This window comes from Diprion similis, chromosome 5 (genome assembly GCF_021155765.1).
Source record: "Diprion similis isolate iyDipSimi1 chromosome 5, iyDipSimi1.1, whole genome shotgun sequence".
NCBI lineage: Eukaryota > Metazoa > Arthropoda > Insecta > Hymenoptera > Diprionidae > Diprion > Diprion similis.
Genome location: NC_060109.1, coordinates 1,497,319 through 1,516,910, shown reverse-complemented (window position 1 = coordinate 1,516,910; position 19,592 = coordinate 1,497,319). Strand labels below are relative to the sequence as shown.

Genomic DNA, 19,592 nt, shown 5'->3' with positions numbered 1-19,592 from the left:
TGTAGCACTGATTGCGGGGAGGGTTGATATGAATGCTGTGTGGAAAAAATGTTGGCACGTGATGAATTTTCATACCGATTACCTCAAATTCTAGATTCTCATTTTTCAACCCTACACACCCTCAAAATTTTTCACAATCCAAATTAGATACACGATATATATATTTTTTAGTGGAAAAAAATTCAGGAATTAAGCTCTTAGTAATTAGCGTAAGAATTAATTTAGCCATTTTAATTACTATTTTCTGTCAATCGATCCTACAAAATCTGAAAGAGACAGTTATAAAAATTCCACAAAATTCATACTTTCGCTGGTAAGGATTAGTATTTTCAAAATATTGTTAAAAAATTCTGTCATATTGCCTGAGAATCATATCGAACCTTTTGAATAAAAAAACGTCAAGTTATGGCTACTCAAAAGTAAATATCTAACTTCTGTTTCTTTGATTTCAGGTGTTATTGGAAAATGAGGTTTAAAAAACTGTTGCATCGTCTGGGAATCGGAAGAATCGAGGGTTCCGAAGTATTTAAACAACCGATAAGTCGCGGTTTCGAATATCCGACAAATTTCACGCATTAATGGAACGAATACCGCTTCTTGTATAGAAGATTGACTGCTTTAATCTTCGATTTTTTCCTCGCTGGGCACGAGTTGAAATTCTGTGATAAACTGGACTGCTTATTCCCATTTGGGCTGCTGCTGATAGACGAATCGGTTTTAAAGAACCGTCCCAAGAGCAACACGTGTGAAAAAATAAAGAGTGTAATACATGTGGATGAAATTGGAGATAAACCGCCATCACATACGAATATCTTCGGTCCAACGGCAGATGTTTGATTATACTATCGTGCGAATCATGGCTAATACCAATAACGATTTCCACGATAAAGTTCCGGCCTTTACTGCTGCAGACGTTGAACAGTATTGATATTTTGGCTGTAAAACGCAAGGAGGAAAATGAATTCATCCTATCTTTGGGGCGATGACGAAGAATGGGGTCCGAGGTACTTCTTCACCTACTATAGTCAGTTTGGTGAGCGGAAAGGAGCCAGTGGTGTCGAGGTGAGTCTCAAATTCAGATTATGCAGCATGGTTGAGCCTCAACGTTTGAATAAAAAATTAGAAAACGAGATAAAACCGGTCGAAAAGTATCCAATTATGTTATTTGATCCTATGATAGCGGTGACAAATGACACCAAATCCGTACTTTGTTGAAGAAGTGAATGCTTTTACAAATTTGAATAACTCAACCTCACATATCAAAGATTCGATAAATGGTTTTTTTTATCAGAATTGATAAAACCGTATTTTAATTGACTAAAAAACATCCAAGACCAAATGCAATTGTTGACAATTATCTATCACCAAATTCATCTTTATCCACTTTGGAGATAACTGTAAACAAAAATTTCTGGCGATCTCTAGAGATCTGGGAACAAAATAAACCCGAAAATGTTCTATTCGCTTGAAAAACGAATCAGTTTGAACTGAATTATTCAAATTTACTCTGATTCATTTCCATTCTATAGCAACTGTTTCTGCGAACGGTGGGGCTGACTTATCCTTAAATGATAAAGCATGTTTACACTCATTACTCTGTAATTATTGTTGTGAATCTGACAAGTACCTACTTAGAGAAAGTCATAACTAATTTTGTTTTACAAAAATTGTAACATTACGTCTAAACTTGCACTTTATGAACCTGTGAACGTTTTCACAGAGTGAAGTATCTTCTGTAATCAAAGAGATTAGCTTCTTTGATATTTCATGTTGAGGTATTTTTTCAACGAACTGATAACAATCACGAAAAAAACACCACTGCGATAAAATATATCATGTGACTAAAATATCAGCTGCAAGTTCCCGTTGACACTGGATTTTTCGTGCTATTTTCCAGTGATTATTCAAACACTGTCAAACGAAATTTTGTCTATTTCTTTGCATTAACAGTAGTGAAAGAATGACTGCCACAGAAATGCGTATTTCCATACAGTATATCGTTTAGATTGCAGAATCTGTATAAAATAATAGGTACTATTTAATTTAGCCGTGTCTTAAGGATGCAGTAATTTTTTCCCAAGTTCTTTACAACTTCGTAATAAATCAACGCCCCTCATTCCGTAGGCCAGGTCCTATATTTTCAATCTTACATTAAAGCCACCCACGTTGCACTTTCCGCAACTTTTCTTTTTTTTCAATCTTATGCGAGCAATTAATTTTTTATTACGTTGCACGGTTATCTTCGTCTGTATCTCGGCAAAATATTTGTTGAGCTGTAGAAGCTGCATTGAAAGTTCGCAAGTGTATTCGAAAAATAATGAGAAAAATTTGAGGAGTTTTCTAAATGTGAGAAATTGTGAAAATCTATCGATAAGCTCATGTTTCTTTAAAAAAAAAAGTCTCTTCCATTTGGCCTCTACCTCTTTGAACACAACGCTCCTACTGTTTTACCATAAGACCCCTATCTACTTTACCATAAGGCTCCTACCTGTTTTACCATAAGGCCTCTATCTATTTTACCATATGAGTCTTATCTGTTTTACCATAAAGCCCTATCTGTCCTACTATGACTGGCCAAACATCGATGCTTTGTATTAATTGTATTATATGAGACAATTATACATTTAGTATTTACCAAATTATGATATTCGCTACAAAATGATTCGTTCTAACCTCGTAGAAATTATACGACTTATTTATGCTGCTGGCGTTATTGAATATTTAATTTCACAACACTGCATCGATATTGATTATGATCAATAAACAGCTATATTGTATTGAGTACTGGAAAAACAGAAATTACTTTTTGGCGAACCAACTACCTCGAATATGACTCAAAGCACGCGTCAGGTGTTGTATTCGATTATACAGCAGGAAGTTGTACCTGTTTGTTGTTGAATTAATGTGCTACAGAGCTGGAGGCAAAAAATCCCGAGTAAAAAGTTAGATTCATTATAAAATAAACCGGAAAAATATTGGACGATTATATCTACGCCACGTCGTCGGGCTCAACTGAACCTCCATGTAATAACTTATCCGAGTTTTTAACTCCCAGAGTTCAACAGACCTGCAGAAAATTGTTAAAAACATCCAAGTTTTTCGTACGGTCTTGACTCGCTCAGTTCGAAAAATCAATGTACTGTGAAGACTGGGAATTTGAATTGCTTGAATGATTTTTTCAATTTTTTTCATGCAGTGTTTTCGCACCCATGTTCATTTTGAAGAAAAAGCTGCTTTGCCTCGCTGAAAAAAGACGAATTCGTCAAGCAGTAAGCACCCATTTGGTCCTTGAATCTAAGGCCGCAGCAATCACGACCCTAGGTTCAAGTGAAACACGTGGGCTTGATTCTTCGTGCAGTTCTTTGCATATAAATTGGAAGCTTAAAGCACAACTCCTTACCGTAAACCGTATGAATATGCGCCCTGACACACGTTGGCACATACATTCAAACATAATATGTTTTCAAGTACTGCCTGGACGAGTCTACTGTTACAAGTGGTTGCAGTGGGAATCATGATTTCAATTTCTTCGGCACAGCTTGGGCAGCTTAGAACACGATTTGACACGAAGCCATTTTTGATTTCCCAATGTTTTCGCTCTTGTTTTAGGGGAGGGTGGAGCAAAGTGGGACCCTTAAGAAAATAATACCTAAAATCACAATAAAATGTTTAGTTTTTAAAGGAACAATTGCGTTGAATTGTTATCTAGCTTTCTCGAGAAAAAGTAATCTTAAATTCAAGCTCAGAAAATTATTTTACTTTCACGAGTTGAGAGTAAAGCACAACTTTAAACGTTTCGCGTTATGAGATCTGCAATTACTCGAGCAAATGATTTCCGAATAATTCATATTTAAGAGAAAGTTCAGGTGGTTAATTTTTTAACTTGTTATTTAAAAAATTTTAGGGTGCCGACGTTGCCCCATCCTCCCCAACCTCATTTTCATACTTGAGACTATTAAAATTCTTTTTTTGATCTTTCGTCCCGATTCTGATTATCTGGGAACATATCGTAACCAAAAAACTAGATTTCAATTTTTTCACCATCTATATCTTTTTCATAATCGTTTTAGACAATATATTTCGAAAAATTTCTTGCAGGAAAAAACTTCTCTGGATAATCGATGTATTGGTAAAATCCTGCAGACTTAATTACAAACTTGATGAACTCAACTTGAATGAAACGATGTAAAAACAGTTGACTCGTGAATTTTTGTTTCGTAATAAAATATTTCTCAGTGAAAAACTCGACAACTCGTTGACAATAAAATATGTTACCCAGTGGAGCCGTGAGAAAAAAATCAGAATCCAGGTATCACTTTGCAGAAAATGTGGTGTAGAATTTAACACCCCTTCAACTTTATGAAAGCTGCGTAACATTAGTTTAGACGTGTAACATTTGGAGTTAAATTCAACACCGAACAGCTGCTACAGAGCTAGAGGAACTATAAAATTTAAACAAAGTATGAAATTGAACACTCCGTTTTTCATACACCGTACAGAAACACTTGAAATCCAAAACTAAAACTGGATGACTTTATACCAAGTAATCTAGAATTGTTTAAATCTTTTCAAGCACAGTTCAAAGTGCCGATGTTTATCCTCGACCGTTTCCGTCTGCCAAAATTTTATTGTTCTTTGAGTTTAATTTTTTATTCCAGGTCGTCATTCTGGCTGTGACTTTCGTCGTCGCAGTGATTGCCAATCTGGGTATCGCGGCCTGCGTCTTACGGTACAAGGAAATGCGGACTCCAACGAATCTTTGCCTTGTCAACCTCGCCGCAGCCGATCTCCTCTTCGCCCTTGGGGTTCCTGCCGTTGCTTACACTAGACTCACACAGAAGTGGAGACTCGGAGACGCTGTTTGCAGACTGCTGCCCTATTCTCAGGTGAGTCTCAGATTTAATTTAAAAATCTGTCCCTGGTACAGTCTCGGCGAAAATTCTTCTAACGAGAAGAGCAATGAAGTAAACGATGAAAATCGAGTAACGAAACTTTGACTACTAATTGTAGAGAAATTTTTACGTGAGAAATGTTGGTGAATTTTTTTAATGCGCAAAACGTATACCACCTAACTTTTTTGTCGATCAATTATATCATGGAATTAAAATTTAGCCAATTTGGTAGGGCTGATAAATTTTTTAATTCGCGGAAAAATCTCGGAGCTACAAAAAGCTGAAATATATTCGAGCTTGTTCTCATTTAAAGCTAACTTGTTGCCGTGAGTTGACACGGTCGTTCCGGAAATTAAGTGACCGTCGCCTTTTAATGATGCCGAACATCAAACCGACCAACGCGAAGTGTGTTGGCTAGCAATTAGTTTGATTAAAATGCTCGTTCCTCGCGTTATCGAGCGATAAATTAATCACATATCCGGGCTGAAAACAAGCTCATAGTCTCTACAAACATTTCCACGTAACGTGTCACAACTTTCCGCTTATTCAACAATAAGATTGAAACAAAGAAGTGAAATAATAACTAACTAAATTGGAACGACCGTTGGCTGCTGCACGTGTTCCGGTCTTTTGTTTGTATTCTGAAATATTACAAGTTATCGGTACGATTGACCGAGAGGGCAGATAATAATATATATATTGTAAGCTTTGCAGACGGCGTGACATTAAAGTGACAAACTTTTGTCGGCAGCTGCGCCGCGGAGTTTGAGTATAATGACAAGAAAAAGTAAACGGCATTGAGAAAGAAAATTTGGTGCCTTAACATCTGGTGCTAAAACGTAGAACGCTTCAACTGCCGGCTGTATTTAACTATAAAACTTGTTTTTCCATTTACTGTGTCTATATAGGTAACTTGCACAAAGCTTTCTCATCTGTCTCGAGGTATTCGCATAATTTTCCTTGGTAACATGAATTTCCTCAGAGAATTTAGAGGAGCTGTACAGAGATTCGAAATTTTACTACTCGCGTTTCAGATTTCACGATGAATTTAGAAATTTTGTTTAAAACGCCAACGTTTTTCGCACTCCGTCAGGAAACGAAGAACGGAGTGATCATGAAAGAGAAAAATAGTTTTGCAAGAATTTAAAGGAAGAAAAAAAAAAAAAAATTTGTACGCTATTCTCTCGTTGCGAACATTGTTTATCGAATGAAATTCTATTTTTTCCTTCCTTCCTTTCACGGTGAAAAAATTTTGAAACCGTGGGGTTGAGAAAAAATTTCTAATGTTCCGAGCAAGCCTTATAATACATTTTCAAAAACACACTCATTCTTTCTTTGTTTTGGAAAAAATTCTCGTCTTAAATTCAATCCAGCGATAAATTAAAAAACGTTGATCTCTTCAAAAATCAACGTGTAAATTAAATTTTCTTTCAATGTTCCAATTATTCGAATCGAAATTACGAAATTATTCAAAACACTGAGAGGAAATTGACAAAAATGGCACAATTACGAAACAAATTTCGGAGATAAATGTTCAACCTGGATTTAACACCCTCGTATGACGGATGTTACCATACTTTGACAGTGTCAATCAATTACGTACCTTACAATTACCGCAATGCGAAACAACTATATGATTAATCGCTTATCATTAAGTTAGAACACAGACGGAAAGTGACAAAATGGGCTCTGAAGATCGATTCTGTTTCGCAAACAGCCGACTTCCACCCTTGCGTAGGTATCAAACTTGCGATACAACTCTGTCATATACCCATACCAAGACCGAGACGGGAATAAGGCAACAACTCATGTCGTTTCACACCTTCGTGGTTCTGTAAGCGATTTTTGGGGTGTCGACGACCGCTCGGCGTCCTGTCTCTACTGTAAGGCCGAAATAGAGGAAACACGTGCGACGCGGCTGTTCCGTACAGACGCAAAAAATTGAGAAAGAACAGTTTACCACGATTTTCAAAGGCCTCGTTGTGGCCGCGAAGCGCAATTCCTACTCATCCGCTCTCTCAAACTTGCAACTTCTTAATAGTGTCGCGCGATATTTATCGATATTTAGTCATATCGATAAGTAGCGATCGAAGTATCGATATTTTATGTACTCGATAATTAGTAGTATCGATAATCTTACTGCAATTTCGATAAGAGTGTATCAAAATCGAAACTGACAAACGATAACGTCAAAATAATTCGATTCAGAATAACCTGAAATACTAATATCAACTGCAGTTTTCTACCTTTACCATTTCAGTCACAGTAGACACCATAGTGGCATCCTATTTTCTTTTTTTTTTTGTCATGTTTTTTTATATTCCATGCAAAATCCTGAATTTGGTATTAAAAAAAAACTGAAATGTGTGACTGAAAGGGTTAAGTGTATCATTTGTACGAGTAAAATAAATGCAATTATCGAGTTATTATGTGTTCTACTTAGGTAATTATAATAAATTTTCTTTATTGTATTTATATAGAATAAATAATTCCAACACTAAAGTAAGTCTAAATAAACAACTCAAAGCAGATTTACAGTTCTTTTTTTAAGTTGTTCAAAAAATTGAGTCAAGATAACAAATTTATTCAAATTTCAAACGAAACAACGTGATTACTAAAAAGCAGGAACTAATCGACAAAATTTAAACAGCAGCGAAATCAATAGGAAATTAGTATAGCTTAGAATTTAGAACAGCTTTGCATTTCGTTAATTTTATTTTATTTTTTTTTATAACCATTTTTGTTTATTTGCTATTTGTTATAAAACATACGTCAAGGGTTCATTCCAGTGGAAATCAGCGACGATAATTAAAAACTACTCGAGTCTGTACAAAATTAACTAGAAAAACAAAATAGGGGTTTTGGGTTAGACATAACCTAAACCTTTTAAACCATACAGTATATACATTGGGATGCGAGAATCTCACAATTCTTAAGGTTGTGAGATTAAGTGACCTAGAAAAGTAAGGAAATTTAAATTGAAACAAAATAGTGTGCAAGAAATGTTAAATTGTTTCGGTTTATATTGCATTTCCTTCACGTTTCCTTGGATATTCTTTCGAATTGTGTAACATTTGTTTTCAAATTTTTGGCACTTTCTGTCATCAAAGAAAAACATCACCTAAAGTGCTTTTTGTGGAAGGTCTAATTTTCCCGGGCATGAAATCCATGTTATGGTAGATTCTCAGGAACCGCTGGCGAATCACGCTTTTAGCAAGAAATAGTGATTGTTCTAATTTTTTATTCGCAAAAACTGAACATTTTGGAATATATCGTGAAATTTTTGGAATCGGATAAAAATGCGACGATAACTAAATCAGTCTAACTATTCCAGGGATGTAAAATACACTTGTTTAAAAAACTTGAGATTCCTGGAATATTTATACCGATTCACCGTTAATTACGATCCCATTTTCCATCCAGTCTAAAAATTTCAGGATACATTCGAAAATTTCTATTCTCTTAGGTACTCGTCGCGGTGATCTTCAAAATTGCCTTTGCCTTGCGTACCTATTATTTGTTTGTTTTGTTTTTCTAGACTCGCCCGCTTCCAATGATCGGTGTCTAAATTTTTATTTGTACCTATTTCTTCCATACCAAAGTAGTTGGTGATTTATTACCCAGTAACGCTCGTATGTGAACCACTAAGAATGGATTGAACCGACCCATCAATAAGAGCCACGCCACTGGAAAAGAGTAATGCGGCATAGAGGAGGGTACGCATCATACATATGTATTTGAAATTTCGCAATTTTCTTCGATGCACAGAGCTTTCAGACGAATCCACTTGTTCACGCTTTATCAACTGATCGGTACGTGTAGGTATACGATAGATTGACTGATCTTACTATATGTAAATCTGAATATCATGCATCTAGGCTAGTGGCCTAATGTCAGAGATGATCGGTATTCGGTCTTCTTCAATGTCTTCTTTCACCATCAACGAGTGTATTCTGCTCTCAGAAAATGTTTACGAGTTTGAAATGTAAACTTGACAAGAACAAGCTGAAAGGATTGGAAAGAGTTTTGCTTGCGATATGCTTTGAGGAAATTCATTCAACTTTTTTTGTCTTGACGGTGGATGGAAATTTGGTTCAGTTGCAACCAGTTATAATCCGTGTAACAATCTTTTGTTCCATTTGCTTCCTAGAAGAAGTGCAACCTCGACTTATTGTTAGCCAGAAATCACACCCCATTCATTCCCGACTTTCTTTTACCCTACACGTGTCCACCTGACATTAATCTTTTCAAGTTACTTCAAGCGAAGATAAAGGTCGAAGCTAATGGGGCAAAGAAGCATTCCACCCAGCGTGAAAAAATCCGACAAATAACGTGTATCGTAAATAAAAATGTTTCTGTAGCTGGGTTCTGTCGCTCAGACCTTCTGATATGAGAACTGTACCCAACGTTGGTACGACAAGAAATTTCGTCCCTGCATCACTGTCCTATGGTAGACCTTTTCTTTCTTCCAAATGTATAAGCAGTTCTTAACCATTCACGCCCTTTACGTGTCACGACTGATCCAACCACCTGATATGTTTCAGTTTGTATGCGGTTTCGTATTGCTCTGGACGTTGACTTTGATATCGATGGACAGACACAGGTGCTTGGCCGTTGCACCGTACAGAAGTGCGTTAACTGGTCCTAGAGTCGTTGCTGCAAGTCTTATCACCTGGGTGATAGGAGCCTCGCTATTTTTGCCAGCCGCCTTTTGGTTCAGGCCACAGGTAAAGGAAACCCTCTTTAGAAACGACGCATGAATCGTGACCGCGTCTTCGTGAAACGAGAATTTGCGTTTGTAACACATGCGGCTTTTGTATCATTCGCAGGAGGTAAACGGAGACGTTATTTGTACGTTGATATTTCCAAGGAACGAGTCTATCAACATCTCTTTATGCTTCACGATACCCATTATCATTCTTGCCTGCCTCTTACCCATGGGACTTTTGGTATACCATTATCAACGGATATTTCAGAGAATATTAGACACCAGAAATAGATGGGCAGTATCCTGTGTAGCGCAGGTAAGATTTCCACGTACATCCTATCGTCTGTGTATGCAGAGATTTCGTACCTTTTGAAGTCAACTGACTTATACTGGCACTTATAGTCCGCATCTCATCGACTTTCTTTTAGTAATACAAGCAACTGCAACATCCATTCTCGTTTTTTTTTTCTTCCAAACAAGTTGGCGCGGTTTGACGGTTCAATCACAAGATTGCAAACTAGATGCCAACCTTCAGAATACCTACAATTTTAAACCTGATTTGAACCAACATGTGGAGACTCACTGAATCACTGAACACATTGAAACCAAATAGACAGTGAAACACTTTTCGTCTGAAAACTTACCAATACGAATTATAAAATCGGATATTCATATAAAAAAAAGTTTGGAATTACGCTGACTTGTCCGTTGAATAAATACGCTTTTGAATCAGTATACCGAAAAAATCATTTGGCCGTGTTTATTGTTTCGACAGGGTGTCGTGGAAGGTGGAACGGTCCGACGGGATTCCGAATTGTCGGTTGTGAGTACGCTGGTTCCTTGGGCCGGTAGAAAATTATCAACAGCTTCGATGTCCGGTCGACAAGGTCGCGCAGGAAGTCTGTCCCACCACGAAGAGATTCGTCTGCACAAGCACCTTCGAGTGGTTCGAATCCTGCTGCTAAACGTGGTGGCGGTTCTGGTGATGTGGCTGCCGATCACGATAGTGATGTTCCTGATATACATCGACGGCCGTCGTCCAAATGAGGACACGAACTTCTTCCTCAAGTCCCATCACTTTCTTTGGGCGTTGGTTATCGCCCAATTGAACACCGTTGTGAACCCGCTCCTCTACGGTGTGTTTTCCGAAAACTTCCGGTCATGCTTTGCCAAGTTCTGGGGAAGGGCGAGAAACAACGACCGGACCGGAAGTGGGGAAAGAGGCAGCGGCGGGACCGGAACTCGCAAGGGTGGAAGGTCGCTTGAGGCTCTTCAAGACAGACTGGGACCCAGAACTCCTAGCAGTCTGCGAACTGGTGGTAGGCCACCCAAGAAGAGCTCCAGCTGTAGCATCGGAAGCATCATCGAAGTCCCGAGCTCCGAGAAGCTCTAAGTAATCCCTATAATCATTAAACCTTCTAAAAACTTCGCTCTCTGATTACCAAAATTGACTTGATGAGAATGGAAATTGGATTTGGACGTAAGTAATTTTCACCCTGAGGCAAAGTTTTTTACACGACAGTGCCGTGGTTATTAAATGAGACAGTACGGGTCGATTTTTGTGACGTGCTGTGCTCGGTGCCAGGATGTTACATGTCAAGGCTAACTTTATGCCTTGATAATCTTTTTTTGAGACTTTTTTGCGGTTCATCGGCAATTCGTGATCCAAATCAGACATATGTGACATTTGCAAGATTTTTAAATATGCATTTGATGTAACTTGATAAATATTCGCGAATGAAAATCTCTAAATGACAGATATTGAATTAGGCTCGATATCTTAAAATGTGGATTACTATAGGAAAAATCACGTTCTATGTAATACATAATTGAGTCTCTGCTAGGACAACAGCCATGCTAAATGAATGGACACTGCAGCTGTTGATCACAAGTAACTTACAAATAAAGTGATATCAATTAATTGGTCATTAAGTCAGTGGAAATTGTACGAGATTCTGAGTGGCTGCCATCTTTTTGTATATATAGTATAATAATGTATATGTTAGGTTTATACCTGCCATATTTACTCAGTTCGTAACACATATTTTTTTAAGTTAATTATTCACATCACCCGTCGTCGTGTGTATGTTTGGGAGAGCATAAAAAAAAAAAAATAAAAAAAAAATGATTCTTAAATTCTCGCGCTACGAACAACTTCATTAAAATAATACTCTCAACCTTTGTGGGATATGCTGGATTCTTTTTTCTTTTTGTTTTATAAATACGATGCTGTTATAATTACGTTGTGCGAGCGACTGCGCGCGAAGTAATTACACCGTTTATTATAGCGATGTGTGGTTTCCACGTATACGATTTATGTCAGGTTTACAAGTCAGCAAAGAGAAGATACCTCCACCTTGTGCCCTACATTCGGACTTATCAATCTTTTTCTTTCAACTCTGTGCTCGTTTTTTTATACAGTTGAACATTTTTTTTAACGGAAAAATTGAAACGTGATTCCTTCGTATGGAATGATAGATGGGTGAAATACTTGTACCTGGTGTAATACCTGTACATAACAATCGTTGTAAAATATAAGAATATATATTCTGTCATGTTCAGCCGAAAAAATTCATAAGAATTAATTTTATTCTAACAATAAGATTAAAAGTTATGAGAATGGAATTCCAAGATTGCTGGATCATGATGACACATTCCCATATAAATACTCGGTTGGTTTTATGTTGTAAAAATATTTCTCGTTATAACTTTCCGAAAGAATTGAGTCCTGGTGGATCTTCTCCTGTCCTTTCATATAGAAAACTATCTTTTTCAAATGCGGCTGAAGAATGATTGTGGTGGGCGAATTTTTTTTTAATAGATATTTACTTAGATTACTGCTGGACTTACATTTTCTAAACTGTATGTATAAGTGTAATATGAGTGGAATTTTCGATCGATATATTTCTACATTTTTGTGTAAAGTGTACTTAAATTTGAAAACAAGAATACTGAAAATTTTAAATATGAATGTTAGATGCAAAGTGACTGTAACAAAACTCAGGCGACGTTTACGTGGTATAAACATTTTACTTACTTGATTGACAATGAAGTGTGTATAACTGTATCTGCTAAGTGATTCGTGATTTATTGCCAAAAATTTTGTAAATATATAGTCAGTAAGCTAATCATTATAAATTTTTCTACTAATGGCATAAATATGAATGCCTAAGTTGTGAGTATCGTTTTATTATACATTATTATAGTCAAATTTTATACAATTATCTATAATATATAAATACTTATACACGATGTATATTCATGAATAAATGTATTTATTACGTCAACTGATGAGACGGTAAAGAAACGAACGAAAACAGCATCCGTGCTTAAGAAAAATTGAAATGCTAAACTACGCAACTGTTGGGAGTCAAAATTAGCTTTATCACTTCTTTGACCGACGTTGATTAACTATTATACTATTGCAGGTTTCCGCCAGGCTCGTCTTTGGCTTTTTCTTCAAAGAACAATACAGTCGTGGAATGTACGCGGGTGTGTCTGTCACGTGGAAAGGAGATAGACGTAAAGTTAACTGCGTCAGGTTCCCAAAGCGAGCGTCGAAATCTAGTCTCTTTATAATACGAATGGGCACATGGAACGACACCGAGGCTCGCGACGTGGTCCGTAAATCAATCCGATTGACTTCGATGTGTGTAAATTTGTGTGCGTGCATTCGTGTATGGTCTAGCTCCATAAAAATCTTTCTGCGTTTGCCGGGTATTTTTAGAGTTTCAGATTTTCACGACGCACAGTATTTTTCAACGTGATTTCTAACAGGGTGTTCAATGTTTGGATCGACGCTACGATCTACTACTGTTTAGAAATGTTCAAGAGTTATGGCTAGACACAGTTAAAGCTTTATTGCCGTACGACGGGGATAAATAGTAGGTATTTAAGACGGCTGACAATAGGGATGTGGATGGATTGCGTCAAACGGTTTAGAATAATTACTTTAGGGGATGAATTTCCTGGGGAATTATTGAAGCTATGGCAGATATTTTAGTATAAGGTGTAAAATCTTTTCGGCAGAGATACTGACTAGTGCTGTTTGCAATCGAATTGGTAATTTTTCATATCGTCAATTCCTTTTACAAAAATCCTTCCCTTTAAAAATTGTGTGAATTGATATTCTCGTAAATTGTTAAGTTTCAGATTTCTTTCTTTGTCGTAAAATGCTACGCTTCCCTGCACTTTTCAAGACTGATACGTTTTTATTTTAAGATACATACTTCTGTGAAACAGATATTTGACGTTCTTTCTACGCATTTTTTGTAACCTATCGTATTAAGGGTAGGTAAGTGATGACTCTTGTTTATTGCATGAGTATAAAAAGATCCCGTTTATTGGAATTCAGTCAGGTGTGTAACTAACATAAACATTTATTCAAATAATACGATTGAAAAGAAATAATTTTAAGCGACATTGAATTCTTTTCTTACACTATTTTTTATAGAATTTAATTTCGCGATGTCCAGATTGCCATCGCTTTTCAGATTTCGCAATGCAGCCAGTCTTGCATTAAGAAAATTGATCTTGTGTTCAGGTATTTGTGACTTTGGCTGATGGCCTGCTGTGTCCTTAACGCAATCTTTAATTAGACACCAAGAGGAGCCTTCTTCTGCCAAGGTGATCAAATCAGTAGTAACATCCGACTCTCGATCGAGCATAGAATCTGGAACAGGGAGTTCGAATTGCTTTTCATTAGCAGTAACTTGTTTCGTAACGAATATTTTTCGTCCGCAAGCTTTCACCGACAATGAAAGCAGACATTTTTCCGGCATAGATTGTTCGAATTCACAGTTCAGAACTATTTGTTTCGCCGTCTTTCGCACACGCAGTTTCGGGACTAAAATATTCTGTTCACAAGTAGCCATGCCAATTCTTTTCAGGATATTCTGTCGCTCGAGTAGCTCATCGTCGATCGATTGCAGCTCTTTGACTTTTTGGCAAGTCTCATCGACGATGGAATCAATCTCTTCAAGCATTTCAGGTTTCAGGTTTACAAACTTATCTTTGACATCCGTGTCGTCGAATTTTTCATCCAATTTTGCTTCCACGGTCACCAATTCACCGCTTGAAGTCAGTCCTAGAATTTCAGAACCATGACTGCGTAGGCAGGTAATATTCTTTGCACTCAACTCGACGCTCTTGAGATTATCATTGCCCAGGACTTTACGTGTTTTGTAAGTTTTCGTACCGTCTGAATAAATGATCCACACGACATTTTCTGAAACTTCGTCAATGCTGGCAAACGCTGTCTTCACCTCATTATTTATTTTGATTTTTTCAAAACGAAGCTCCTTGTCCTTAGCGTACATAAGAATAACCGCCTTTTTCTTTGTCACGTAAAGTAGAGATGCGACTTTTCCGTTCTTATTAATTTTCAAAACATCGACGACTGGGCTGGAGGAGTTGTACAAAATTTTCACCATGTCTCGGGTGATTTTATAAATGTCATACCCGTTGCTGAACATGCATAAATCGCTATTTCCAACAGACTTCTCTAGCAGAACGGCTAGCAAATCGTTGTCGACGTTATCTCCGAGTCCTACAAAAAGTGTCGTGGCGCCATCTTTTGGTTCATGCTTCAGTATCAGCTTCGACGTTTTCCCCTGTTTGTCGATCAGTTTTATGTAGCCTTCCATCAGACTGAAGACCTCATTAGATTTAGCGCCGATACTGATCGCAGATCTGCTCAGTAGAAGGAACTGATCATTTTTCGCCAATTTGTAAACACCCGATGGGACACATGTGATGAAAATTCTCTCGTTAAAACTTTGAACGCATTTAACTTCTCCCGGAGGCAATAGCGTCCGCGGAATCGAATCACATGCAGGATCGTCGTAGTTCCAAACTTTCAATTTGTCCGCATGCCAAGCGAACAATAAAGTCTCACCGTAGAACCGTAGGATATCGAAATGCTCCGGAATAAAGTCACCGCCTTCACTGTATATCCGCATCTCAATAAATCGATAATCGTGTATTTATTGTCGGGTTTTAATTACGGTTCCTTATTCGCATGGGCCTGATTGTGTTTGTGTGTGAGTCGAAAGTGAACTTAGCCGTAACCTTTCTATGAAGCATGCAGGACGTAAAAGAGAAGACGAAACGTCCTAGCTAAAATTAGGTGCATTTTTGGCGCCGAGTCAGTAGTACCAATTTCCTCCGCTGGCCACGTTCGTGTTCTTCGGTCGTTCGATGTACATGTCAACACCCTGGGTACACGGACTTACTGACGGAGCTCCAAGTAGGATTATCGACAGTATCAACACGTGGTAGTAACCTCGCGGAAAGTAGATGAGCTAGTTATTACGGTTTTTCACCTTTCACATTTTCCGCCATCCAAGCATTCTGATTTGCTTGCGACGTTGAGTCAACCAATCAGAATGCTTGGATGGTGGGAAATGTGCAAAAGTTACAGAATAGCCCTCGGTATTAGATCGGCCATATTGGTAGGAAGTTTGCGCGCCATATACAAATTACGAACTATCCGTTTGAACGTAGACGCGTTGATTGAAAAATTCCTCAGTAACTGTAGTCGTCATAGTGTTTCCCCAGGTGCAACCGAAATAGGGTAACAAGTAACAAAGCGTATTAGGATATTTATTGAACTACTGATGAGTATAGAGGTGTATTATGTAAAAAATTGTATAAGGTTTTATTTGTATTTATTTCAGTTTCCCAAGTAATACCGTTAGGTGACAGGTATGGATTGATGTTATGGGATTAACGGGTGTGTTATCAACAGATAAACTTGTACGCAATATACTGGGGAATCAAAACCGATGTTAAATGGAAATGGTGAACTGATATGGTAAGAATATGTTGAGAAGCTTTAGAAGATTTAAGAAGAAGAAGGTCTCCACTTAGGAAACAAATTACGTTCAGAGCATGGAAAAAATATGACAAGCAGAAAATGGAAGTTAAATTTGCAAAACAAGTTATTAGTTCACTTGTTGCCGATGGTATTAAACTATGTAGAATGGATTTGCAGTTCTTGTTTTTTGAAAATTTAGCAGCAACAGAAGAATTCTTGAATGTATTCAATAATGTTTTCGATATCTTTATTTCGAAAAACCTACGTCAATCAGGTTTCAAAAAACGAATTGATCCATTAAATAGATCAGAAATGATAACCGAACTTAATAAATGTTGAGGTTGTACATTGAATTTAAGAGAAGCTAATAACAGGCGTAAGATTCTCAATAGGCAATGTAGACCATTCATATCTGCCAGATGTTCAAATAATTTCGGAATTTTTTGATCGAACCATTGTGTACATTGCTGGGTTTGTGATCAGACACTTGAGCGAAATTTCACTGTGTGATATATGTTTTGATGCTCTGTGCGTCTCAGAGGATCAAGATTTGCAGATGCACGTTAAGTAACATGTCGTCATTGTGAATTTGAAAAGTGAAGGGAACCTGCTCGCAAAAGATATATGTACGTCGTAAGTATACGACGGAAAAATTATTGTCAATCAATTACACGAATGTGTATAATTGATATTTACCTAATTATATCAAACCTTTTATAGGCAACACTAGCATCTCTAGGATGCTCAATTTATTTTTTCAAAGTCTTTTACGGAGTCAACAAATTGGTTTTGACTTCGAGGGATTATGCAAGTGCTTCAATAAATATAAAAATGTAAGATGAAAAGCTTTTTCGGCCGAAATAAATCTAAGACTAACCCCTTTGCATTATGAGTGAAAATTTCGACGACTTTGATGAGTGCTGCACAAAATTCTTTCAGGCACTATTCCGACGTAATTTTCAAGAGGAATCGATTAAACGCAGTCCCAATACGCTGCGAGCAAGACCTGTGAAGTTACAGCCAAAACACTCATGATTTTCGTGGTCATTTCTCTGCTGCTGGTCCTACGCTATTTTTGATGTGTTTTCTGAGTTCCTGGGCGTCGAATCAGTATCGGAAACGTCATACGGGTCGATTCCCGGACAAAAGATTTTTCGGCCAAAAAAAATCCAAAGCTAACCCCTTTGCATTTTTAGCGAAAATTTCGACGACTTTGAAAAGTGCTGCAATTAATTCTTTAGGGTACTATTCCGACGTGATTTTGCGAGAGGAATCGATTGATCGCAGTCCCGATACGCTGCGAGAAACACCTGCAAAGTTACAGCCGAAAAACTGCAGATTTTCATCGTCATTACTCTGCTGCTGGTCCTAGGCTATTTTTCATGTGTTTTCTGAGTTCCTGGGGGTCGGATTAGTCTAAAAAGCGTCATACGGATCGATTCCCAGACAAAAGATTTTTCGGCCAAAAAAAATCCAAGGCTAACCCCTTTGCATTTTTGGCGAAAATTTCGACGACTTTGAAAAGTGCTGCAATTAATTCTTTAGGGTACTATTCCGACGTGATTTTGCGAGAGGAATCGATTAATCGCAGTCCCAATACGCTGCGAGCAACACCTGCAAAGTTACAGCCGAAAACCTGCAGATTTTCATCGTCATTTCTCTGCTGCTGGTCCTAGGCTATTTTTCATGTGTTTTCTGAGTTCCTGGGCGTCGAATTAGTCTAAAAAGCGTCATACGGATCGATTCCCAGACAAAAGATTTTTCGGCCAAAAAAAATCCAAGGCTAACCCCTTTGCATTTTTGGCGAAAATTTCAGCGACTTTGGAAAGTGCTGCAATTAATTCTTGAGGGTACTATTCCGACGTGATTTTGCGATAGGAATCGATTAATCGCAGTCCCGATACGCTGCGAGCAACACCTGCAAAGTTACAGCCGGAAAACTGCAGATTTTCATCGTCATTTCTCTGCTGCTGGTCCTAGGCTATTTTTCATGTGTTTTCTGAGTTCCTGGGCGTCGAATTAGTCTAAAAAGCGTCATACGGATCGATTCCCAGACGAAAGATTTTTCGGCCAAAAAAAATCCAAGGCTAACCCCTTTGCATTTTTGGCAAAAATTTCGACGACTTTGAAAAGTGCTGCAATTAATTCTTTAGGGTACTATTCCGACGTGATTTTGCGATAGGAATCGATTAATCGCAGTCCCGATACGCTGCGAGCAACACCTGCAAAGTTACAGCCGGAAAACTGCAGATTTTCATCGTCATTTCTCTGCTGCTGGTCCTAGGCTATTTTTCATGTGTTTTCTGAGTTCCTGGGCGTCGAATTAGTCTAAAAAGCGTCATACGGATCGATTCCCAGACGAAAGATTTTTCGGCCAAAAAAAATCCAAGGCTAACCCCTTTGCATTTTTGGCAAAAATTTCGACGACTTTGAAAAGTGCTGCAATTGATTCTTGAGGGTACTATTCCGACGTGATTTTGCGATAGGAATCGATTAATCGCAGTCCCGATACGCTGCGAGCAACACCTGCAAAGTTACAGCCGGAAAACTGCAGATTTTCATCGTCATTTCTCTGCTGCTGGTCCTAGGCTATTTTTCATGTGTTTTCTGAGTTCCTGAGCGTCGAATGAGTCTAGAAAGCGTCATACGGATCGATTCCCAGACGAAAGATTTTTCGGCCAAAAAAAATCCAAGGCTAACCCCTTTGCATTTTTGGCAAAAATTTCGACGACTTTGTAAAGTGCTGCAATTAATTCTTTAGGGTACTATTCCGACGTGATTTTGCGAGAGGAATCGATTAATCGCAGTCCCGATACGCTGCGAGCAACACCTGCAAAGTTACAGCCGAAAAACTGCAGATTTTCATCGTCATTTCTCTGCTGCTGGTCCTGGGCTATTTTTCATGTGTTTTCTGAGTTCCTGGGCGTCGAATTAGTCTGAAAAGCGTCATACGGATCGATTCCCAGACAAAAGATTTTTCGGCCAAAAAAAATCCAAGGCTAACCCCTTTGCATTTTTGGCGAAAATTTCGACGACTTTGAAAAGTGCTGCAATTAATTCTTTAGGGTACTATTCCGACGTGATTTTGCGAGAGGAATCGATTAATCGCAGTCCCGATACGCTGCGAGCAACACCTGCAAAGTTACAGCCGAAAAACTGCAGATTTTCATCGTCA

General features: G+C 37.9%; 2 protein-coding genes across 2 annotated transcripts; one reads left to right on the top strand and one right to left on the bottom strand.

Annotated features, from left to right (window-relative positions):
- The first annotated feature begins 660 nt into the window (after nucleotides 1-660).
- On the top strand, nucleotides 661-11,205 carry LOC124406300 (free fatty acid receptor 4-like). Its single transcript, XM_046881669.1, has 5 exons — nucleotides 661-1,062; nucleotides 4,659-4,886; nucleotides 9,437-9,619; nucleotides 9,722-9,916; nucleotides 10,376-11,205. The coding sequence occupies exons 1-5, from the start codon at nucleotides 958-960 to the stop codon at nucleotides 10,991-10,993; spliced, it is 1,329 nt and encodes a 442-aa protein (XP_046737625.1). The 5' UTR covers nucleotides 661-957; the 3' UTR covers nucleotides 10,994-11,205.
- Nucleotides 11,206-13,924: 2,719 nt separating this feature from the next.
- LOC124406207 lies at nucleotides 13,925-15,614 on the bottom strand. The gene has a single exon (XM_046881563.1). The coding sequence runs from the start codon at nucleotides 15,558-15,560 to the stop codon at nucleotides 14,013-14,015; it is 1,548 nt and encodes a 515-aa protein (XP_046737519.1). The 5' UTR covers nucleotides 15,561-15,614; the 3' UTR covers nucleotides 13,925-14,012.
- Between the last annotated feature and the right edge of the window lie 3,978 nt (nucleotides 15,615-19,592).